This window comes from Paroedura picta, chromosome 3 (assembly GCF_049243985.1).
Source record: "Paroedura picta isolate Pp20150507F chromosome 3, Ppicta_v3.0, whole genome shotgun sequence".
Taxonomy (NCBI): Eukaryota; Metazoa; Chordata; class Lepidosauria; order Squamata; family Gekkonidae; genus Paroedura; species Paroedura picta.
In genome coordinates, this window is record NC_135371.1 from 167320591 (window position 1) to 167345483 (window position 24893).

Genomic DNA, 24893 nt, shown 5'->3' on the forward strand with positions numbered 1-24893 from the left:
GGCACTAGACTCTTGGAGGGTTTATGGTTTTGACAGAGAGCGATACAAATGTGAGATTCTCTGCCAGAGGATGGAGCGATGGCCGCAGGAAGAATGAGTTTTCAATGGGGATTAGGTAGATTCTTGAGCCTCTTGTGGCGCAGAGTGGTAAGGCAGCCATCTGAAAGCTTTGCCCATGAGGCTGGGAGTTCGATCCCAGCAGCCGGCTCAAGGTTGACTCAGCCTTCCATCCTTCCGAGGTCGGTAAAATGAGGACCCAGCTTACTGGGGGGTAAACGGTAATGACTGGGGAAGGCACTGGCAAACCACCCCGAATTGAGTCTGCCATGAAAACGCTGGAGGGCGTCACCCCAAGGGTCAGACATGACTCGGTGCTTACCTTTAGGTAGATTCTGGTAGGAGAAGTCTATCAATGGCTCCTAGGTATGGTGATCTCCATGTTTAGAAGCGCTAAGCCTCAGAATCCCAGAGCCAGGAGGGAATATCAGGGGAGACCTTGGCCTCTATGCTCTGTTGGTGCTGACCAGAGGAAGTGACTGGCCACTGTGTGAGATAAGATGTTGGGCAAGATGAACTGTTGGTATGATATGACAGGGCTCTTCTTATCATTTTATGGTGGGGAGGCCTTGGCCTTTATGACAAATTGATAGCTGTTCAGAGGAACTGGTTGGCCATTGTGTGAGACAGGAGGCTGGACTGGATGGAGCACTGGTCTGATCCAGCAGAGCTCTTTTGATGAAGGGCGTGGCTTCTGTACTGTGTTGTTGGCCCTGCAGCTGAACTGGTTGGCCAGTTATGTTGGACTAGATGGACTACTGGCTGATCCAGCAGGGCTCTTCTGATGTTCTCATGAAGGACTTGGCCTCTGTGCCTTGTTTTTGACATTCTGGAAGAACTGGTTGGTCATTGTGTGAGACAGGATGCTGGACAAGATGGGCCATTGATCTCATCCAACAGGTCTCTTCTGATGTTCTAATGAATGCCTTGGGTTCTCTATCCTGTTGTTGGCCCTCCAGAGGAACTGGTTGGTCCCTGTGTGAAGCAGGATGCTGGACTAGATGGACCATTGGTCTGATCCAGAAGAGCTATTCTGATGTTCTTATGAAGGCCTCTGCCTCCGTGCCCTGTTGTTGGCCCTGCAGAATTGCTGATTGGCAACTGAATGAGATAGGATGCTGGACTAGATGGACCATGTGTCTGAGCCAGCAGGGCTCTTCTGATGTTCTTAAGTTCTGTTGAAAGCACCTGGAAAGCAGAAGGTGACAGATGGTTTAATCCAGGGGTAGTCAAACTGCGGCCCTCCAGCTGTCCATGGACTACAATTCCCATGAGCCCCTGCCAGCATGGACATCTGGAGGGCCGCAGTTTGACTACTCCTGGTTGAGTCACTCGGGATGGGGTGGGGAGTAGGATTGCCAACTGCAAGTTAGGAATTTCCTGGAGATCTTGAGGGTGGAAATGGGGGAGAGCAGTATTTGGGGTATAATAACCCAGTCCCCCCAAATTAGAGGCCCCCATTCTGCACCAGTCCAGCATGCTGGCTCTCAACTGGAGGACTTTTTTGGTTGCTTAGGATTGTTTTAAAAGAAAAATATATTAGTCTACCCGGTAGACCAGGGGTAGTCAAACTGCGGCCCTCCAGACGTCCTTGGACTACAATTCCAATGAGCCCCTGCCAGCGTTCGCTGGCAGGGGCTCATGGGAATTGTAGTCCATGGACATCTGGAGGGCCGCAGTTTGACTACCCCTGTGGTAGATGACTGGAAAAGTGAAATCCTCGGAAGAGTGGGGGCTGCTTGTGCTTGGCAGCCAAATATCCCCCCTTGCTTGTCAACAATGCCAATTTTTTAGGTCATCCAGCAGGAACAACTTTGCTTTCTCCGAGAGCCCTTCAAGAACGGGATGCACGACTCATTATAATGAAGGAGGTCCGCTGTGCTCCTCGTCATGAGATTGGAAAGCCGGAGGATTTTCTCTCTTTGTTGTTGTGACTATTGATTGACTCGAAGATGAGAGGGCTTTGTTTGAAAATGCATTGACAGCGTTTGTGTTTTGCATGTAACTCCTGCCCGACACGTCTTGCACTTGATTTAATTACAATGTTTATTTTAATGCCAAAATCCATTTCAAAAAGCGGGTCATTTCCTAGATAGGGTTAGATTAGGGGAAACGGGGAGGGGAAAGAAAACGGCGATTCAGCCCAGCTGCCCCTGGGGGGTTGGGGGAAGGGGTGAGGCCTCATCAGGCAGAATTGCTCAATTCCTAATTCTCCTCAGTCTTCTCTTGATCAGCATAGTAAAATCATTTCATGTGATGAGCGATGGGAGTTGTGGCCTAGGATCACTGTAGGGGTAGTCCATAAATATCGGGTTTCTTTAAATGAAACCAAATCTTCTGGGCCCGATGAACTACAGCCAAGGGTCCTAAAAGAACTTACAGATGCAATTTATGAGCCTGTGCCCATTGTTTTTGACAATTCTTGGAGAACAGGTGACGTGTCAGAAGACTGAAGGGCAAATGTTGTCCCTATCTTCAAAAAGAGAAGAAAGGAGAACTACCAATCAGTCAGCTTGACATCTACAGCTGGCAAAATTTTAGAACAAATCATCAAACAGTCAGTCCTTGAGCAGCTAGAGCAGATGGCTGTAATTACTACAAGTCAGCATGGGTTTCTCAAGAAAAAAGTCATGTCAGACTAACCTTCTCTCTCTCTCTGTTTTTTTGTTTGTTTGTTTGTTTTTTGAGAAAGTTACTACCTTGCTTGAGCCTCTTGTGGCGCAGAGTGGTAAGGCAGCGATATGCTGTCTGAAACTGTCTGCCCATGTGGCTGGGAGTTCAATCCCAGCAGCCGGCTCAAGGTTGACTCAGCCTTCCATCCTTCCGGGGTCGGTAAAATGAGTACCCAGCTTGCTGGGGGGTAAACAGTAATGACTGGGGAAGGCACTGGCAAACCACCCTGTATTGAGTCTGCCATGAAAACGCTAGAGGGCGTCACCCAAAGGGTCAGACATGACTCGGTGCTTGCACAGGGGATACCTTTACCTTTTACTACCTTGCTAGATCAGGTGAATGCTGTGGACATTGTTGACCTTGATTTCAGTAAGACTTTTGATAAGGTTCCACATGAAATCCTTATTGATAAGTTGGTAAAATGCAGTATGGATCCTCTTCCTGGTAGGTGGATCGAGAACTGGTTGACAGATCGCACCCACAGGGTGCTTGTAAATGGTTCGTCATCTTCTTGGAGAGGAGTGCCTCAGGGGCCTCTGTTGCTCAACATATTCATAAATGATTTGGATGAAGGAGTAGGAGGGATGCAGTAAGGTAAAGGTAAAGGTATCCCCTGTGCAAGCACTGGGTCATGTCTGACCCTTGGGGTGACGCCCTCCAGCGTTTTCATGGCAGACTCAATACGGGGTGGTTTGCCAGTGCCTTCCCCAGTCATTACCGTTTACCCCCCAGCAAGCTGGGTACTCATTTTACCGACCTCGGAAGGATGGAAGGCTGAGTCAACCTTGAGCCGGCTGCTGGGATTGAACTCCCAGCCTCATGGGCAGAGCTTTCAGACTGCATGTCTGCTGCCTTACCACTCTGCGCCACAAGAGGCTCTTTGGGATGCAGTAGAACATGTGAAAAGAATCTGAGGGTCTTAATAAACAACGAGTCAGCAGTGTGACTCAGTAGCTAAAAAAGGCAAATGGGATTTGGGGCTGTATCAAATGGAGTATCGTGTCCAGATCACAGGAGGTGAAGGTACCGCGTTACTCCGCTGTGGTTCGGCTTCACTTGGAGTCCTGTGTTCAGTTTTGGGCACCCCAGTTGAAGAGGGATGTAGACAAACTGGAACGTGTCCAAAAGAGGGCAACAAAGATGGTGAGGGGTTTGGAGAACAAGACGTATGAAGAAAGGTTGGGGAAGCTTGGTCTGTTTAGCCTGGAGAGTGGATGACTGAGAGGGGATCTGATAACCATCTTCAAGTATTTAAAAGGCTGCTATGTAGAGGATGGAGCAGTTCTCTCTTGTCCCAGAGGGATGGACCAGAACCATGGGGATGAAATTAATGCAAAAGAAATTTTGTCTAAACATCCGGAAGAAGTTCCTGACAGTTAGGGCAATGGAACAGGCTTCCTCAGGAGGTGGTGGGTTCTCCATCTTTGGAGATTTTTAAACAGAGGCTGGATAGCCATCTAACGGAGAGACTGATTCTGCAAAGGCTCAAGGGGGTGGCAGGTGACAGTGGATGAGCAATAGGGCTGTGAGTGTCCTGCACAGTGCAGGGGGGTTGGACTAGATGACCCATGAGGGTCATCCAACTCTATGATTCTATGATTCATGTGGGTCAGCTTGTTGGTCTCACGTGCTAGAACTAAAGTCTGAGTCCAGTGGCCTCTTGACGACCAGCAAGGTTTGGGTCAGGGCATAAGCTTCCATGTGCAGGCAGACTGATGCCACCAAGCCCACCCCTGAAACCAGCTGATTCCTCCAGGGGAACAGCTCTTGAAAATCTGGAGATGAGTTGTAATCCCAGGAGTCCTCCTGCCACTGCCTTGAGGTCCACAATCCTAGCTTGCAGCCAAGCAGGCATTAGCATACCCTGGAGTGGGGCAGCTGTGAGCCCTCACCCCCCACAGGTATCTGAAGAAGCGTGCATGCACCCCAAAGATAATATCCAGCATTCAAACGTGTTGATCTTCAAGGCGCCGCTGGACTCGAGCCATGTCTTTCTGGTCTGTTCTCTGCCGTTTCCTCCTGGCTTCTGCCCAGAGCAAAGGCAGATGCTGAGGCAGGCGAGCCAGGGAACTTGATTGCTTTGCCTCGGAGCAAGGCCGCCTTGGGTAGCCTCCGCCTGCCCCCGTTTGCTCACAAATCAGCCAGAGGAGCACCGTATAGGCAATTAAGAACCAAGCAAATCAACAAGCTCCCGTTTCCCCTCCGGGCTCCTGCCGAGGAGGAGGAACCGGTGCTGTTGATAAATGAGGGCAGTGCGGTCCACATTCTGGGCCTCTTGCCATTCAATTACCTTTCCCGGTAATTTTTCAACCCGGCCCACGGTGATTAGAGGCATTCGCTGGGAGTAATGGGCTGCTGGCTTGGTGGACGGAGGAGAGGCAGGTGGTCCAGGCCAGGAGCAGCTGGGCTGGGGCGGACCCTTGGAAGAGCTCTCTGCTGGGACAGCTGGGCTGCCGGCTTCTGCGATTCCCCCTTCCCCGAGGGTCGTGTACCCGGATCGGGACGCATGATCCATTTGGGGCTGACTCGTTGAAAGTGAGCCGAAGGAGGGAAACACTGATGGTGACGCTGTCGGATCCTTGGTTACGCTGTCGGGTCCTTGGTTACGCTGTCGGGTCCATGGTTAGGCTGTCAGGTCTTGGGGGTGACTGACCCTGGCAACTGGTGTCCCAGGTCCTTGGCCACCAGCCGATGGAAGCACAAAGTAAGCCACAGCGCCACCCTGCAAGTGGCCATTCAAGGAAATGCAGGACAGAGTTGCCAGGACCGTCAGACTGGAATGCAGGGGATGGGGTTGAATTTACCAGGAGCGCAGAGGGAAGAATCCAGAAATAAACGCGACAAGCGTAGGTCACGTGAAAGCAGTGTTGGGGGGCAATGCTCTGGTTTGTGGGCAAAACCTCTATGGTAGAATTTGCATCTACCATAGAGTTCCCCCCCAATCCAGAGTGTTGCCCCTCCAGGGGACATAGGCATGCCACATTTATTTCTGGCTCCCCGCCTGTTTGGGCAGGCCGGCATTAGGACAAGAGCGCCCCAAACCAAGAGACCCACACCCACGCTGGAGGAATACGGCATTCCTACAGCATAGGACTGGGTAGAGATACCAGCTCGGTATTGCGAAAAAGCTGGAGATTTGGGGGATTGGAGCCTGGAGGAGACCTCAGCCAGGTACACGGCCATAGCTTCCTTCCTCGAGGGGAACTGACCTTTATTGTGTAGATGTCAAGTGTAGTAACAGGAGATCTCCAGAGGGAAGAGAAGCTTCACCTCTTCTGGCATGGTGAATCTTTCCTGAAAATAGCTTTAGTCGGTAGCTGTTCAAGGCTTATTTGGGAAGGACTTCCCAGTCTGAACACACTGGAAGTATCGCTGTAAAGACTTTTGGGTCAGAATAAATCTGGTTACAATCTACCTTCTTTACTATTGTTTGCCTCTCATGGGATCCTGCCAGGAGGTTGGCAGCCCTAGGACTGAGGATTGTTTGTGGAGTGCCTGATTCCTACTCACGTGTTGCTCGGAGAAGGCCCCAGCTATGTTGTGCCTGCATCTCTGGAGCGGTCGCAGTAATGGCCTCACCCTGACTAAGCGTTGGCCTTCCCACCCTGCTCAATGGTTGTGCTGGATTTCACTCTCTCTTTGGTTATGCTGGATTTCACCCTCTCGTTGATTGTGCTGGATTTCACCCTCTCATTGGTTGTGCTGGAGCTGGATTTCACCCTCTCGTTGGTTGTGCTGGATTTCACCCTCTCCTTGGTTGTGCTGGATTTCACCCTCTCGTTGGTTGTGCTGGAGCTGGATTTCACCCTCTCGTTGGTTGTGCTGGATTTCACCCTCTCCTTGGTTGTGCTGGTTTCACCCTCTCGTTGGTTGTGCTGGAGCTGGATTTCACCCTCTCGTTGGTTGTGCTGGATTTCACCCTCTCCTTGGTTGTGCTGGTTTCACCCTCTCGTTGGTTGTGCTGGAGCTGGATTTCACCCTCTCGTTGGTTGTGCTGGATTTCACCCTCTCGTTGGTTGTGCTGGATTTCACCCTCTCCTTGGTTATGCTGGATTTCACTCTCTCCTTGGTTATGCTGGATTTCACCCTCTCCTTGGTTGTACTGGATTTCACTCTCACAACCACACCACTCAATTCAGAGCCTCCTCTTCCAGCTTTCTGCTAGGTGGGCCCAGATCACTCTGAGACAAATCTGTTGCCGACGGTGACCCCTGGCCCGAACCTGGGCCTTTTGTGTTCCAAGTTCTCACCAGCATCACAGCAACTGGGTCAAAAAACCTCTTTGTGCTGAGCCTGAACGGGGAGCTATCCGTGGTCCTGACTCTCCCAGGCTGCCGCTCTTAACCACAACTCCAGTAGTCCCCAACCTTTTTATCACCCGGGACTGGTGAACGCTTGACAATTTTACTGAGGCCCGGGGGGGGGGGGTAGTCTTTTGCCGAGGGCCAGAGCCCCTGCCGCCGCCAGAGCCCCTGCTCCACTTGCTTTCCCGCCGGCGCCCCTGGCTTCCCGCCGCCCACTAGGGGGCACTGCCAGCAGCAGCTGCACAGCGCCATGCTGAAGGGGAGCCCCAGCCATGGCGGCAGCTAGAGAGCACCAAAGGTGAGCCGGTGGCAAACTGGCAGGGCAGCCCCAGAGACAGCAGCCGGGGAGGAGGACGGAGAGGAACCGTGGCCCGGTACCAACTGATCCACGGACCGGTCCCGGTCCACGGACCGGGGGTTGGGGACCACTACACAACTCCACTCTTTCATATTCGACAGTTCGTATTAGTTCCATATGCTCTCCTTGTCTTTGCCCCTTCGTACTCTCCCAAACAGACCGGTCATTGAAGGGCTCAGTCATGGGCAATAATCTCTTGATTTTAAAAGGGTTCTCCACCCCCGCCCCTTTCTTGAGAAGAAGCGCAGAAGACGGCTGCATGGCCTTTCTCAAGGTCACATCTTGTCACTGTGCCTGAGGCGTCGCTATCATTCCAGGCCTGCTAGCACGTTCCATCTGCATTGGAGCATAATGTGCATCTCACATGCACCCGCACACATGCCTGCCCGGTGCATATTCCCACCTCATTTTCCAAGCGGTTTTGCACAGAAACAGTTGGGCGATGTTTCCCACAAGACGGATTCCATCGTGCCATGTTGTGGGGACCGCCTGGCTCTCTGATAAGCTAGAGGGGGCCTGGAGGACTCTGCATCATGCCCTGTGACTTGCCGCTTGCCGTCACTGTGGTCACCTTGGAGAAGACACATCGGTTTAGTCCCAAACAGAATTATACCAGTCTAAGCCCAGGGATATCAGTGGACCAAGAAGGGTGTAAGTCTGTTTGGGATTGCACCACAAGGCTAGTTACCCCTTGATGCAGCATTTAAAGGGCACTGCTTGTGTATGTACCCCTCCCAGGGTTACATACGCGTTAAATCTCTTGCAAGAACCAACTTCTTCTTCTTCTTCTTCTTCTTCTTCTTCTTCTTCTTCTTCTTCTTCTTCTTCTTCTTCTTCTTCTTCTTCTTCTTCTTCTTCTTCTTCTTCTTCTTCTTCTTCTTCCCAGCTTTTCACTACCCGAAAGAGTCCCACCTTTCCCTTCTGATCCTTGCAACAGACACCCTTTGAGGTAGGGAGTGCTGAGAGAGGCCAGGTTGAGCCCAGGCATAACCAACAACATCTGAAGGGCCCCTGCAACCTCCCTCCCAGAACTCCATCAATGCGCTCTGGACCTGTTGCACTGTTTTTTGCACTGTTGCACTGTTATAATTATCAGCTATTAACACTATTGTTGCAGTTATTTATATGCTATGGATTGTTTCATGTATTGCTTAGCCGTTTTATGTAAACCGCCCTGAGCCTTCAGAGAGGGCGGTATATAAATATAATAAATAAATAAATAATACATACATTGAGAGGGGACATGATAGCCCTCTTTAAGTATTTTAAAGGTTGTCACTTGGAGGAGGGCAGGATGCTGTTTCTGTTGGCTGCAGAGGAGAGGACATGCAGTAATGGGTTTAAACTTCAAGTACAACGATATAGGCTAGATATCAGGGAAAAAAATTTCACAGTCCGAGTAGTTCAGCAGTGGAATAGGCTGCCTAAGGAGGTGGTGAGCTCCCCCTCACTGGCAGTCTTCTAGCAAAGGCTGGATACACACTTTTCTTGGATGCTTTAGGATGCTTAGGGCTGATCCTGCATTGAGCAGGGGGTTGGACTAGATGGCCTGTATGGCCCCTTCCAACTCTATGATTCTATACATACATACATACAGCAAGCTCTGAGAGAACTGCTCTGCAAGAACAGCTCTAACAGGACTGTGACTAGCCCAAGGTCACCCTGCTGGCTGCATGTGGGGGAGTGGGGAATCAAACGCAGCTCTCCAGATTAGAGTCCACCTCTCTTGAACTGCTATGCCACGCTGGCTAAAGCCAGGACGAAGCACGCTGGGTGACCTTGGGCCCAACACCCACTTTCAGCTTCACCTCCACACAGGATGAGACTAAAAGGGAGGTGAGGGGAGCATGGCAAACCACTGTGAGACTCAGTCCTTGTGGAGAAGATGAATGAGAGATCAGTGAAGTCAATAAACACACAGGGAGGTTGTGAAGCTGAAGCAGAGGGGAGGGAAATATTCTTAGCCCTTTTGGATTCCCTTTGGAGGGGAAAATGGGATATAATATTGGGCTGCCAGCTCTGGGTTGGGAAATACCTAAAGACTTTGGAGGTGGAGACTGAGGTTTGGGGAGGGAAGGGACCTAAGCAAGGTACAACGCTATGAGCCCTGATTCTGTGAACCTTGTACCGACAACGCAAGCCAGTTTGTTTCTAAAGCACAGTGTCTGACCCATCGTGTCCCCATGGACAATGATCCTCCAGGCCTTCCTGTCCTCTACCATTCCCCGGAGTCCATTTAAGTTTGCACTGACTGCTTCAGTGACTCCATCCAGCCACCTCATTCTCTGTCGTCCCCTTCTTCTTTTGCCCTCGATCGCTCCCAGCATTAGGCTCTTCTCCAGGGAGTCCTTCCTTCTCATGAGGTGGCCAAAGTATTTAAGTTTCATCTTCAGGATCTGGCCTTCTAAGGAGAAGGCAGGGCTGATCTCCTCTAGGACTGACCGGTTTGTTCGGCCAACTTTCACAGCCATACATTGCAATTGGGAATACCATAGCCTTGACTAGAAGCACTTGTTGGTAGGGTGATGTCTCTGCTTTTTAGGATGCTGTCTAGATTTGCCATAGCTTTCCTCCCCAGGAGCAAGCGTCTTTTAATTTTTTGCTGCAGTCCCCATCTGCAGTGATCTTGGAGCACAGGAAAATAAAGTCTGTCACTACCTCCATTTCTTCCCCATCTATTTGCCAGGAATTAAGAGGGCCGGATGCCATGATCTTAGTTAAAACTCTATGGACAGTTCCAAAAGGTATATTTAAGAGAGTGCAAATAAAATTTAATTTTACAGAAACAGCTTTACCGTCATTTTATAGTTTTGCCACCATGTCCACACAAAGGTCCACGGTATTAATCCGATAAACAAAATACATCAACATCTGTGCAATAAAGACGTTGCCAAATTCATTTGAACTGTATACAATGTTGTGGTCTTAATTCTTTCCGAAAAGGATAAGCCGAAAGAAATGCCCCAAAAGAGGACCTCAATCGAAGACATACATCCTGGAACAATGTCTGACAATTGCAAAAGTCTCTCCAAGGACACAAAAGAGAATGGAATGATGGAGTTACAGAGATTCAACACAGATCATATCATAAAGAAGAGATCTAGCATACCTGATAGGCACTTGCAGCTCCAAGAAACCCAACCTGGGAAATCAGACATTACCCGGTTGATGATGCCCTGGATAACACTTGAAGCAGAGACGACCCGTCAGCTGAAGATATGTAGACAGAAGAAAGTCGTTATCAAGCTGGAGATGGCAAAAACTTTATTCAAACAATATAAGCAAATATAAGCAGAACAAGTTCCTAGGTACAACAGCCTCATTTTCATTTTAACTTTCATCAGTGAACTGTAACAAAGTAAGAATATAGCATGTACTCATGTAGACCATATAAAAGATATATATATTATAATTATATATATATAATAAGAAAAATAAGGTTTCCATCTACCTTTTCCAATATAATGTAGTGTTTGATTTCTTTTTCAGTATAATGTAGTTGATTTCTGCAAAGATACTAACAAAATTAGTCTGCAGCAAACTTGAAAGCTACTTTTTCCTGTTTGGATAACACTAGGGCTGATTCTGCACTTACTTGTGAGAGCCAGTTTGGTGTAGTGGTTAGGAGCGCGGACTTCTAATCTGGCATGCCAGGTTCGATTCTGCGCTCCCCCACATGCAGCCAGCTGGGTGACCTTGGGCTCGCCACGGCACTGATAAAACTGTTCTAACCGAGCAGTGATATCAGGGCTCTCTCAGCCTCACCCACCTCACAGGGTGTCTGTTGTGGGGAGAGGACAGGGAAGGCGACTGTAAGCCGCTTTGAGCTTCCTTCGGGTAGGGAAAAGCGGCATATAAGAACCAACTCTTCTTCTTCTTCTTCTTCTTCTTCTTCTTCTTCTTCTTCTTCTTCTTCTTCTTCTTCTTCTTCTTCTTCTTCTTCTTCTTCTTCTTCTTCTTCTTTTTCCGCTGTCGATCCTGCTGAATTCAGATCGATTTGAACCTGGGTCTTCCTCCTCTCCCCCCCCCCAATTGAAACAGAAACTGTTGTGCACTTGATTGGGGAAGCTCAGAGTGGGGAGGGCAGAGCTAAGAGCAGGAGGAGCCTCTTGGGGTGTGTGTAGAAGATTGGAGACTGCAGAGGGGGGGGAAATAAATCCAAGAGGCAAATCTCTACTGAGAGAAGTGTGGGGCTCTGGAGAACCCAGAATGAAGGAAAAAAATAAGTCTTGAGATGAAAGCCTTGCAACCGGGAACCAGGAAGTCTTTGAACTGATGCCCTGGCCAATCAGGGAAGACTGCTATGCTACGTCAGTGTTGGAGGCACAGGCAGGAAGTTAATCCGCAAAATGCAGAAAATCTACACACTCTACTGGGGGCTTTCAAAGGCGGTTTTTCAAATATACCAACTTTTATCTGCTCCCGGATATTGCGGGGAAAAGGTATGGCCACCACGGATCAATCATGCATGTTGCAGAGGGAAAATATAAAGCGCCCCAAATCAAAATGGAAATCGAATCCAGAGCAAAGGGGAGGGGTTTATTCGGGCTGGGAGTGGATAAAAAGCAAAGTGCTGACTCGACCTAGGCCTGAAAGCGCTTCTATAAATGTAAAATACATTATTTTGGTTAAACCTTTGAGTGTCGCCTTGATTCTCTCAAGATTGCACAGTGACCTTTGCTTGTTGTACGCCCACCTGGACAAGCTGGGTACAAATGAAACACATTCACCAATATTTTCCTCTCTTTGGCTATTTGGGCAACGTGGTGTAATGGGTGACAGCAGCAGCTTCTAACCTGGTGAGCTGAGTTTAATTCCCTGCTCCTTCACAGGCAGCCAGCTGGGTGACCTTGGGTGACTCTGACTCCTGATAGTTCTGTTCTCACAGAGTAATTCTCTCAACCAACATCCTCCATCTGATTTTCCTCCCACCAAGCCCATAATATTTTTCTTCATCTGCCTGCCTTGGCTCCCCACGTAGGCCGAGACAAGCACTCCTTCTGGCATTCCCAGGCATTTTGCAACCATGCTGATGTTCTTTGAGGGAAGATCCAAGGCTCCAGGCGCCCAGTCCCTTATCTGCCTGTTCAAGATTTCCAGCCACTTCTCGCCACGCTAATTAGAAAGGATGGGGCCTTTCCAGGCTGCTGGCATGCAGGGTCATGGCGGCAATTTCCTCCAGGATTGTCGCCTGACCCACGACCCAGGCTGACAGTGAGCAGTCCCGAGTTGGCGGGTGGCACGTAAACAACCATCCGTGGACAGATGTTCCTCACTACCGTGTAATCAGGACCCTAATTAGCTGGTGTGTAAAACCATTTCCCAGGACAGGAGAGGAGAAGGAGAGAAGATTCAAGGCCCTGACATTCAAAGAGCAGCCCGTAGGGTGAGAGCTCTGTTCAAGGAGCTTCTCTGTCGTTTGGTCAGGCTGCTGCAGGCTGGCAAAACGGTTGCAGGATAAAATCATAGAGTTGGAAGGAGCTCTATATGGGCTACCTAATCCAAACCCCTGCTTGATGCAGGATCATCCTAAAGCATCCAGGAGAAGGCTCTGTCCAGCCACTGCTTAGAATCATAGAATCCCAGAGTTGGGAGAGGCCAGACAGGCCATCTAGTCCCACCCCCTGCCCAATGCAGGATCAGCCTAAAGCATCCAGGAGAAGTCTCTGTCCAGCTGCTGCTTAGAATCATAGAATCCTAGAGTTGGAAGGGGCCAGACAGGCCATCTAGTCCCACCCCCTTCCCAATGCTGGATCAGCCTAAAGCCTCCAGAAGTCTCTGTCCAGCCGCTGCTTAGAATCATAGAGCCATAGAGTTGGGAGGGGCCAGACAGGCCATCTAGTCCCACCCCCTGCCCAATACAGGATCAGCCTAAAACATCCAGGAGAAGTCTCTGTCCAGCCGCTGCTTAGAATCATAGAATCCTAGAGTTGGGAGGGGCCAGACAGGCCATCTAGTCCCACCCCCTTCCCAATGCTGGATCAGCCTAACGCATCCAGGAGAAGTCTCTGTCCAGCCGCTGCTTAGAATCATAGAATCCTAGAGTTGGAAGGGGCCAGACAGGCCATCTAGTCCCACCCCTGCTCAATGCAGGATCAGCCTAACGCATCCAGGAGACGTCTCTGTCCAGCCACTGCTTAGAATCATAGAATCCTGGAGTTGGAAGGGGCCAGACAGGTCATCTTGCCCCACCCTCTGCTCAATGCAGGACCAGCCTAAAGCCTCCAGAAGTCTCTGTCCAGCCGCTGCTTAGAATCATAGAGCCATAGAGTTGGGAGGGGCCAGACAGGCCATCTAGTCCCACCCCCTGCCCAATACAGGATCAGCCTAAAGCATCCAGGAGAAGTCTCTGTCCAGCCACTGCTTAGAATCATAGAATCCTGGAGTTGGAAGGGGCCAGACAGGTCATCTTGCCCCACCCTCTGCTCAATGCAGGACCAGCCTAAAGCCTCCAGAAGTCTCTGTCCAGCCACTGCTTAGAATCATCGAACCATAGAGTTGGAAGGGACCAGACAGGCCATCTAGTCCCACCCCCTGCTCAGTGCAGGATCAGCCCAAAACCTCCAGGAGAAGTATAAGTTTTCATATCATTCTTCAATATAGGCTGTCAAAGGATAATTGCTTCCTTTAGTCATAACAGAGGATGTTCCAGAGCGAGATTAAGAATTTCAGGAACTGGCTAACACAGGATGTCTTCCTCGTTTCATAAGCATTTTACATCACTTTTATGAAGATTAAAAAACCACTTACGATTAATGTCCATATGGATCTCAGTCTTTCAGAGAATGTGCCAGATCTCATATTTGATAGGAAATCGATATTTCTATATAGTTATTTATGTCCGAGGATTTTTCTGCGGCTCTAATGCATGTAGTTTATTTCATCAGCAATTAACATTTCACATCTCAGACCGAGGTATTTATAGAATGTGCATATAAGTTTGCTACCCCAACATTAACCTATATGTTTTCTTTAAAACATAAACAAAAAAACCTCAAATCAAGACTGTCACTCACTCCTTGTGAGCCTTCTTTAGGTCTCAAAATGCTTAAAACAGATATATTTTTCAGTGCAACCCAACAGTGCAATCATAGATAGAATTAACCATTGAAATCGATGGGCTTGGGACTGCCTTTCTCAACTTTTTTACCATTGAGAAACCCCTGAAACGTTCTTCAGGCTTTGAGAAACGCCAGAAATGATCTTGCAGAATAGGATTGGGAAGCAGAGCTGTGGACATGCCCATCTGGAGGCCTCTCCCCTTCCCACCCCCTCCAGGCCCATGATTGGCCATTTCGGGAGGGAGGAGCAGGTTGACATGACCATATATGGTCCCATTGCCCAAAAAAGTTTTAACAATTTTTTAAAACCCAACACCTCCCGAGGAAGCCTGTTCCACTGAGGCACCGCTCCAACTGTCAGGAACTTCTTCCGGATGTTTAGACAGAATTTCTTTTGACTTAATTTCATCCTATTGGTTCAGGTCTGGGGCAAGAGAGAACAATTCTGCTCCAGCCTCTCTATGGCAGCCTTTTAAATACTTGAAGATGGTTCTCAGATCCCCTCTCAGTTATCTCCTCTCCAGGCTAAACAGACCAAGCTCCCCCAACCTTTCCTCCTACATCTTGGTCTCCAAACCCCCCACCATCTTTGTTGCCCTCCTCTGGACACGCTCCAGTTTGTCTACATCCCTCTTCAACCCCAAAACGGAACATGAGGCCATACAATAAAGACAATCTGGCCAAGGGACCTCAGGTGCATTCTCAGTCCAACCCCCTTCAGAGGTTTGTTGGGAGGATGAGAGGGGTGGGCACATAGTAGATAAACACACTATCGCCGAGAGCAGGTGTTGGTTAAAGAGTGGCAGACTCTAATCTGGAGAACCGAGTTGGATTTCCCACTCTTCCTCCACATGCGGCATGCCTGGTGACCTTGGGCCTGTCACAGCTCTCACAGCGCTCTCCTAGCCCCACCTACCTCGCAAGTTGTCTGTTGTGAGGAGAGGAAGGGAATGCAGTTGTAAGCCACTCTGAGGCACATGAGGCCTGCTGGGTGACCTTGGGCCAGTCACAGTTCTTTCAGAGCTTTCTCAGCCTCACCTCCTTCACAAGGCGTCTGTTGTGGGGGGAGGTAGGCAAGGTGAATGTTAGCCACTTTGAGACACATAATGTTTGACCTCGCACCACTAACTGTTCTCTCAGAGATCTCTCACTTCCACCTACCCCACAAGTCACCTGTTGTGGGGAGAAGAAAGGTGGGTGTTTGTAAGCCCCTTTGAGACACAAGAGCCCTGCAGGGTTACCTTGGGTCAGTCACAGCTCTCTCAGAGCTCTCTCAGCCCAACCTACCTCACAGGGTGTACATTGTGGTGGGAGGAAAGGACGGTGATTGTAAGCCCCTAGGAGACACATGAGGCGTACTGGGTGACCTTGGGTTCCTCACAGTTCTCTCAGAGCTCTCTGAGCCTCATCCACTTCACAGGGTCTCTATTGTAGGGAGAGGAAGGGAAGGCGGTTGTAAGCCACCTTGAGACTCCTCCAGGTAGTGAAAAGTGAGGTACAGAAGAACCAACTCCTCCTCTTATTCATTGAATTTCCATGTTTGTAATGCCGGATACATGAACTGACCCTAAAAAGCAAGAGGCACGGGGATGAGTAAACATGGATCAACACTACAAGAGCTGAGGAAAAGAAAGTACCATTTTCCCATTCAAAAATGCCCCCAGTAGGGTAAAAGTCAGGTATCCCTATAATCCTGCTTTCTTTCCTCCACTGAAAAAAAAACAAACAAACAGCTCAGGACCTTTTCGATCCAGGAAACAGCGCAAAATAAATATTCTCTCACTTAGCACAGATTCACATCCTTTTATCTGGCCCAAGGTTGCTTTTGAGGACCAGGTGACACTCCTGGAATCCTCGCCACGCAACACTGAGGTCACAACATGCTTTGCCCCCACGCACGCCTCCCTCTTTCTACCCTTGCGTAGAATTCTGCCTTCCCTCGCTCGGCAACACGAACAAACGAGGAGCGTCATTCGTCGTCAGCGCAGCCAGCAATTAGACGCTGCTCCGAAATCTCCCGGAGGAAGCCGAGAGTCACTGAGCATCGTCATTATTATTAACTTTTGGATCCAGGAGGCAAAGTGCGTCTTTTGCATGGCTGATGAGCCCCTAATGGCGTTCTCAGAGCTCTGTCATCATTAACAGTCCTTGTGCCAAGCCCTTGATCTTCATTAGGGGAAGGTGAAAAGAGGACGGGGCACTGTCCGCATGGCGGGAAGCCTTCCGACTTTGGTTCTGTGACTCCTTTTCTCACTGGCACATTATAGAGCTCTTCTGCCGTGAGCAGGGGCAAGGTTGAGCGGAAGGTAACCAGCAAACACCCCTTGAGGATCACAGCACCCTCCAGGAGGTGGTAACAAAAGCAGCAAGGATTGTGGCAAAGCACTGTGCAGTTGAGTGCCCGGCAGTGTCCAGTGTGGAATCAGAGAATCTTAGAGTTGGAAGGACCTCAAGGTCATCTAGTCCAACCCCATGCACTGTGCAGGACACTCACAACTATCTGCCTGCCCACAGTGACGCTAATTCCATGCCCAAGTGATCCCCCCCCCCACCACCACCACAACCAAAAATCTCCAGAATCCAGCTTGGGTGTAGGAAATGCACCTACCATCTCATAGTTGTGATCAGCAATCATTTGGGTGCTGTGATAGCAGCCAAGGCAGGGGTCCCTAAGCTTTTTGACACCTTTGGGATTCTGACATAAAGCAATGGTGTGACCACAAAATGGCCACCACGGGAGGTGGAGCCAGCCACAAAATGGCTACCCCAGGAGGCGGAGCTAGCCACAAAATGGCCACCACGGAAGGTGGAGCCCTGCACAAGGAAAGCATAAGTGCCAGGGACAATGGGAGTCGTTTAAAAAATACACTGGGAAAGAGGAATGAGAGAAGTAACAAATATGACAGGGTCAAGATGTTATATTAATCTGCACAGTCAGGTCCCCAGTGTGGCCAATCAGAAGGCCTGCTAGACAGGAAGTCTCACCTGGCATGGGGAGAGGTATTGGCTGTCACCATGATGCCCATGGGTGCTGCCATATTGGGGACTCTTGACTTCAGGGAACTCCCCATTTCGGATCCTGCGCATATGCAAATATAGCTGCCTCGTACCCATGATCAGCATTGTGAACTCAGATGTACAGCGACTCTCTTAGGTCACAGCTGAACTCTGGTGATGCTCTAGAGCAGGGATTTCTAACCAGGGGCTCACGGACCACTGTGGGTTTCAGATCCCATTTCAGTTCAATTTTGAAATGTTAAGAAAGATGGAGAGTTCATTATTTTATTTATTTAGGGATTTATATACCGTCCCTCTCAAACATACCATCTTGGGGCGGTTGATGTAAGTCAAGGCTGTGGTCTTCCCAGTTGCAATGTATGGCTGTGAAAGTTGGACCATAAGGAAGGCCAAGCATGAAAGAATTGAGGCTTTTGAACTCTGGTGCTGGAGAAGACTCTTGCGAGTCCCTTGGACTGCAAGCCGAACAAACCGGTCAGTCCTAGAGGAGATCAGTCCTGCCTGCTCCTTAGAAGGCCAGATCCTGAAGATGAAACTCAAATACTTTGGCCACCTCATGAGAAGGAAGGACTCCCTGGAGAAGAGCCTAATGCTGGGAGCGATCGAGGGCAAAAGAAGAAGGGGACGACAGAGAATGAGGTGGCTGGATGGAGTCACTGAAGCAGTCGGTGCAAACTTAAATGGACTCCGGGGAATGGTAGAGGACAGGAAGGCCTGGAGGATCATTGTCCTTGGGGTCGTGATGGGTCGGACACGACTTCGCACCTAACAACAACAAGTCAGAAATGGAGCTTGATGCCCTGCGCCTTCTCTTCCCACATGTATATTAAAGGAAGGGAGAGCCGAAGAGGCGGAAGGGAGGCCCAAGATCTGGATATATTCTTCCGAAAGCCGAACTGACAATACAAAACAGTTTCAAATAATATCTAATTGCGCAAAGAATTAAAAGCTAAATAATAACGATTGATATCTTTTTATTGTTCCTTTCTTAACATGGGACACATGATGAATTATTGTTTTGAATTATGGCGTAATTATAGTTGATTATAGCCTCCACGATAATTATGCTAATTGGATGCGTCGGGGCAATAAGACGCTCAGAGGAAAGTTGTACGAATGAAAAGGATTAATATAGTGGCAAATACAGCAGCAAATCTTTGTTAAATTTTAGCTGTCGTGAAGATTTAGATGGGGAGGGGGACAGGGAGATCTCATTGCTTTTTAATCTGTTGCTCAATTTATAACAATCCTTCATTTGATAGGTGTGTGTGTTTTTCTTTTCTTTCCTGTTTGCCTGTTTCCTTTCCTCTCTAAAAAAAAAAAAGAGAGAGAAAGAGAGAGATGAAAAGAAAAATGATCATGTAAACATGGCATCTGCTAGTCCCTTGGCTAATACAGGACCCGTAAATTTTGCGCCTGGATTTCCGTGTGTGTCGACCGTCTGCTTTCGTAGCTCTTGGGCTGCTCTCTGCGCGTGCCTTTGGGAAATGTTTTATTTAGGACTGCCTTTGACTGAAATGTTATATTTAGCACTGCAGTCGATTAAAATGGTTTAATTTGGGACTGCATCCTAAATGGTCTTCAAGGTTGGTTTTATGGTTTTATGTAAGGTGATGATTTATGCGTTATGATACTAGGAGCAGGGTTGCCAGCCTTCCAGGTGGGGCCTGGAGATCTCCAGATGGTAGAAATCAGTTCGCCTGGAGAAAATGGCTGCTTTGGAGAGAGACTTAAAGGCATTATACCCCACTAATATCCATCCTCTCCCCAAGCCCTGCCCTCCTCAGACTCCGCCCGCAAACCTTCCCAATCCTGAGCTTGGTGTAGTGGTTAAGAGCGCCAGCCTCCTATCTGGAGAGCCGGGTTTGTTCCTCTATTCCTGCACATACAGCTGAATGTCCTTGGGCTAGTCGCAGTGCTGATAGAGCAGTTCAGAATCACAGAATCACAGAGTTGGAAAGGGCCATACAGGCCATCTAGTCCAGTGGTCCCCAACCCGCGGGCCGCAGCCCGACGGGCCGCGGCTCCCTCTCCCCGCCCCCCCCAGTAAAAAACTTCCCAGGCCGCAAGCTTGCGGCCCGGGAAGCTTCTTACTGCAGGAGGGGGGGAGAGGGAATCAGGGCCGCACCCGTGCATTGCGCATGCGCGGCTGGGTCACTCATGCGCACATGCACGGCCAAAGTCGTGCATTCGCGGCACTTTCACGCATGCTTGAAAGTGCCGCACATGCACGATTTCGGCCGCGCATGCACAAGGCGCGGGCGCGCATGCTCAGCATGTGCGGGCGGGCAGTTGCCCTGCCGGTCCCCAGCCTCAAAAAGGTTGGGGACCACTGATCTAGTCCAACCCCCTGTTCAACGCAGGTTCAGCCCTAAGCATCCTAAAGCAAAGCGCGAAGCAATCTGGACACTTCCAGGAGCAGTTCTCACAAAGCAGTTCCGCCAGAGCTCTCTGAGCCTCACAGGGTCCCTGTGGCAGGGAAAGGAAGGGAAGGCAATTGCCAGCCTGTTTGAGGCAGTGAAAAGCAGTGTCTAAAACCCAGCTTTTCCTCTTCTCATGGTTAGCGGCCTTGAACTCAGTAAAGAAGAAAGGCAGCTAATAAATATTTCAGATTGATCCATCAAACATCAATAGCAGGGTGCTGAGGACTAAATGAGCACTTTCTCATGGCTGCGTTTCCCCCTTTCCCTTTCCTGCAGGAGCTGAAGGAGAAAATGACGGAGCTGCTGCCCCTGATCCGCGTGCTGGACCAGTATAAGGCGGACACCCGGAGCATCGTGCAGCTGAAGGAGGAAGTGAGGAACCTCTCGGGGAGCCTGCTGCAGATCCAGGAGGAGATGGGCGCCTACGACTACGAGGAGCTCCAGCAGCGGGTGCTGGTCCTGGAGGCCCGCTTGCATGCCTGCATGCAGAAGCTAGGTAGGAAATGCCACCATGCCTAACGCCGTTCTACTCTCTGGTCGGGCGGGCGGGCGAAGGGGCACGGCTGGCTGGAAATGTCGCCGTGCCGCCCTTTGGGCTGAAACGAGGACAGCGTTTGTCGAGCTCCTGGAAGTGTCCAGAGTGCTTCGCAAACGCGACAGCGTTGCCACCCGCACGCCGACCCTACAAGGTAGGTCAGGGTTATTATGGAATGTTATTTGGAAAAGCAGCCAGCAAAAAAAAAAAAAAAAAAAGATATAGAGAATAGGTTTGCATAAGGTCACCTAGGATGTTTGGGGAACAAGGCAAGAGTCAAATATTTGAGGTTGCCAACCTCCAGGTGGGGTCTGTTCTCCCAGAAGTAGAGCATATTTTCGGGCTACAGAGACTGATTCCCCTGGAGAAAATGGGCTCACTAGTGTTGCACCCCATCAAAGACCCACTCAAAACCCTTCTTCCCCCCCCCCCCCAAAAGCAGCCACTTTCTTTGGAGAATCAGTTGGGGATCCGTAGGCCTCACCTGGAGATTGGCAACTCCATCTACACATCTTGCACTGTATTATTTAGGCCTTTTTGTTAACGCATATGAAACCTGGAAGAGAACTCAGAATGGTTAACCCTGAGCAGGAGGCTAGTTCTGCATTTGTGATATGGCAGAATGCCACATATTAAAATACGGGCAAAGATAGTCACATTCACAGCCATGTTAAAACAGCAGGACAAGGAAAAGGGCAAGGGGCATGAGACAAACACTTGGTCAAGAGCATCGAAAACGAGAAGGAGTAAAAAATGCAGTCGCCAGCCCAGAGTGAGGATGCAATGGAAAACCCACTCATTTAAAAGCAAAGAGGTCTTTTTCTTGGCAGTCAAAAATTAGCAAAGTGGGCGCCGGGTGGGCAGCCTGGATGAGCTGGGGGGGCTGGCTTCTGCCCTCGGGTCCGTCACTCTCTGCATAGACTACCTTGCAGGGTTGTTGTGAGGTTCGGGGGATCGCAGAATCCAAAATTGAAGTTCGGAATCTTAAATCATGTGATAATCAGTGATAGACAGTGGGTTTGGGAGAAATACCGTTTGCCCGAGATGAATCGGCCACTGGATCCGTTTGGGGCAGAGGCAAGGCATTTGCCAGTGTTTTGTCATCTGGTGAGACGTCCGTTCCCTCTGCAAGTAAGACGAGTGGAGAAGAGCAGAGCTTTTTCACAAACCAGGGTGATGGGAATGTGAGGGTGGGGGGAGAAGTGGCTCTTCTTTGCCACATAAATGCACTACCGCAGCTGGCGGGATATTCTTTGGCTTGTGGATTAACCCTGCCAAGGCCTCTGTGACCCCCAGCTGCCTCGGGTGGGCGGCTGTCCCTCCTCCTCCCTGCTGCGGAGGCCCTAAAACCCTCGTGGGATGATCCGTGCCGGGCTTACAACTGTCAGTCTGCACGGCGCTTTGCGGGATTAAGTCAAAACCTGCCCTGATGTCAGCCTCGAAGACTTTAAGCAAATAAATATATAACTAATCATAATTTTAAAAGCTCGGGAAAGGGGAAAAACACACCTCTGGGCGGAAAACGGCAGCACAAGCTCAGGCGATTGCTCCCGAACCTAAATTCCGTAGAATTTCCGCCTGCAATCTGGCCAAATTACAAGGCAGACCAGAGGCCAAGCAATCAAGTGTGCCCTGGCCACAGAGGACGGTCGACGCATTCCATCACGTTAAATGGAGCGGGACGCAGAAGGCTCACGCCTCCTTCCCGCCAGCCTGGGCTGCGAAAGACACTTCAGCCTCCTCCCTCCAGAAAGAAGGGCCAAATTCTGCCTTCCTCCAAACACCACCCCGAAATATCTCAAGAGGGTCCCGACCCAAAGCTGGCAACTCCACCCCTTCCCAGATCCTGTCTAGAGTGGTTGGGTTCAGGCGGAACTGCACGGGATTCGGGGGAAGGAATATTTTGCTCATTCGGTGCCAATTAGCTTTGCAAGCCCTGGCAGGCACGGAAGCATGTCACGGAGGGGGGGGGGGGTAACACGGAGAGTGACCAAGACAGATAATGATAGGTCAAGACGGGGAGCCGTGTCAGTCTGATTGTAGCAGGAGAAAAGCGCAAAGGTCCCGCAGCACCTTAAAGTCTGAGCCGATTAGTGGCAGGAAAGGGGCTTTCGGGAGTCACTGCACATCGCTATAACGTGAATCCATCTGTCATATCTCGGGGACAGTTCAAAACGAGTTCTTGTGTTAGTCTGTCTGCAGCCGTTGGAAAGAGCAAGCATCCAGGAGCGCCTTAAAAAAACTAACCAGATTTGGGGCATGGGAGTCATTTTCATGCGTCACGGGTTGGGAAAGCTCCTACCAGCCACGCATTTTGTTAAGCTTTAAGGTACTCTTGGGCAGAGTCTGCACTTACTTTCTTTATTCCATTGTCAATCCTGTTGAATTCAGAAAGCTTTGAACTCGGGTCCTCCTCTCCCCCCCCCTCCCCATTGAAACAGGAAAGTCTTCTGCACGTGGTTAGGGTAGTTCAGAAGGTGGGGGGAGCCAAGCCTCTTTCTTTTCTTGAAAAGGGGGGAGGAGCCAAGCAGGGAGCCTCTTTCGTTTCTTGGAGGGGAGGGGGAGAAGATCGAAAAAGGCAAAGGAGGGAGAAAAAATCCAGGACCGACAGAAATTGAGAGAAATTAGGGGCTTCTCCTTTAAGGCAAGCGTGTCACATGACCAGGTATAGCCTATCAGGGGTTCTCTACCACAGAGCTTTCTTTCCCAAATGGATATTGAGGATTAAAAGCAGTCTGAGATATCGCACAATAAAGGTAGGGTCACTCCGGATCAATCCTTCTTGCTGCAGAAGGAAATTTTAAATTGCCCCAAGTCCAAATGGAAATCGGATTCTGTGTAGAGCGCAGGGACTGAATCGATCTGGGGCTGGAATAAAAGCTCCCTGGACTCTGCTCTGAAGGACAACTAGAGGAGCGACCCAAATTCACTCATCAGGACCTTGGGTAGTTTAATTGAGATCCGGGGGAGAGGGTCCTTGGATCTGATGGTTTTAGCTGGGGCGTTATGTCCAAGGGGGCTAAAACTTGATTGGGTCAGCCCTACGAAATGTTTGGGGACAACAAGGCACAGACATTCAAAATTAAGTCAATGAATAGAACGCGTTTCAGCTGATTGATCAAGACAGGAAGCTGTGTTTGTTGGTAGAAGAAAGGAACTAGAGTCCAGTAGCCCCTTAAAAGCGAACGAAATTTGTGACGCGGCAGGAGCTTTGGGGAGGATCGGCTCCTGTTGCACCCAGGCCAGCCTATTGTGACTTTTTTTACCATTGAGAAACCCCTGGCAGATTCTTCAGGCTTCAAGAAACCCTAAAAGTGGTCAGATCGTGCAGAATAAAGTTGGGAGGTGGAATTCTGGAAACGCCCACCCGGGGGCCCTCCCCTTCCCACCCCTTCCAGGCCCATCATTGGCCATTTCGAGAGGGGAGGGTTGGTCAAAATAGAATCATAGAATCATAGAGTTGGAAGGGACCAGACAGGCCATCTAGCCCCACCCCCTGCTCAATGCAGGATCAGCCTCAAGCATCCAGGAGAAGTAGCTGTCCAGCCATTGCTTAGAATCCTAGAATCATAGAGTAGGAAGGGGCCAGACAGGCCATCCAGTCCCACCCCCTGCTCAATGCAGGATCAGCCTCAAGCATCCAGGAGAAGTAGCTGTCCAGCCATTGCTTAGAATCCTAGAATCATAGAGTTGGGAGGGGCCAGACAGGCCATCCAGTCCCACCCCCTGCTCAATGCAGGATCAGCCTCAAGCATCCAGGAGAAGTAGCTGTCCAGCCATTGCTTAGAATCCTAGAATCATAGAGTAGGAAGGGGCCAGACAGGCCATCCAGTCCCACCCCCTGCTCAATGCAGGATCAGCCTCAAGCATCCAGGAGAAGTAGCTGTCCAGCCATTGCTTAGAATCCTAGAATCATAGAGTAGGAAGGGGCCAGACAGGCCATCCAGTCCCACCCCCTGCTCAATGCAGGATCAGCCTCAAGCATCCAGGAGAAGTAGCTGTCCAGCCATTGCTTAGAATCCTAGAATCATAGAGTAGGAAGGGGCCAGACAGGCCATCCAGTCCCACCCCCTGCTCAATGCAGGATCAGCCTCAAGCATCCAGGAGAAGTAGCTGTCCAGCCATTGCTTAGAATCCTAGAATCATAGAGTAGGAAGGAGCCAAACAGGCCATCCAGTCCCACCCCCTGTTCAATGCAGGATCAGCCTCAAGCATCCAGGAGAAGTAGCTGTCCAGCCATTGCTTAGAATCCTAGAATCATAGAGTAGGAAGGGGCCAGACAGGCCATCCAGTCCCACCCCCTGCTCAATGCAGGATCAGCCTCAAGCATCCAGGAGAAGTAGCTGTCCAGCCATTGCTTAGAATCCTAGAATCATAGAGTAGGAAGGGGCCAGACAGGCCATCCAGTCCCACCCCCTGCTCAATGCAGGATCAGCCTCAAGCATCCAGGAGAAGTAGCTGTCC

General features: G+C 49.9%; 1 protein-coding gene across 4 annotated transcripts in view; it reads left to right on the forward strand.

Annotated features, from left to right (window-relative positions):
• Positions 1 to 24893, forward strand: part of OLFM2 (olfactomedin 2) — a 212292-nt gene that overhangs the window by 169772 nt on the left and 17627 nt on the right. For all 4 annotated transcript variants that reach the window (XM_077329306.1, XM_077329307.1, XM_077329308.1 and 1 more), the window contains exon 4: positions 20171 to 20390. In XM_077329306.1, the coding sequence (XP_077185421.1) occupies positions 20171 to 20390 (220 nt within the window). The remainder of the gene's footprint in view (positions 1 to 20170; positions 20391 to 24893) is intronic.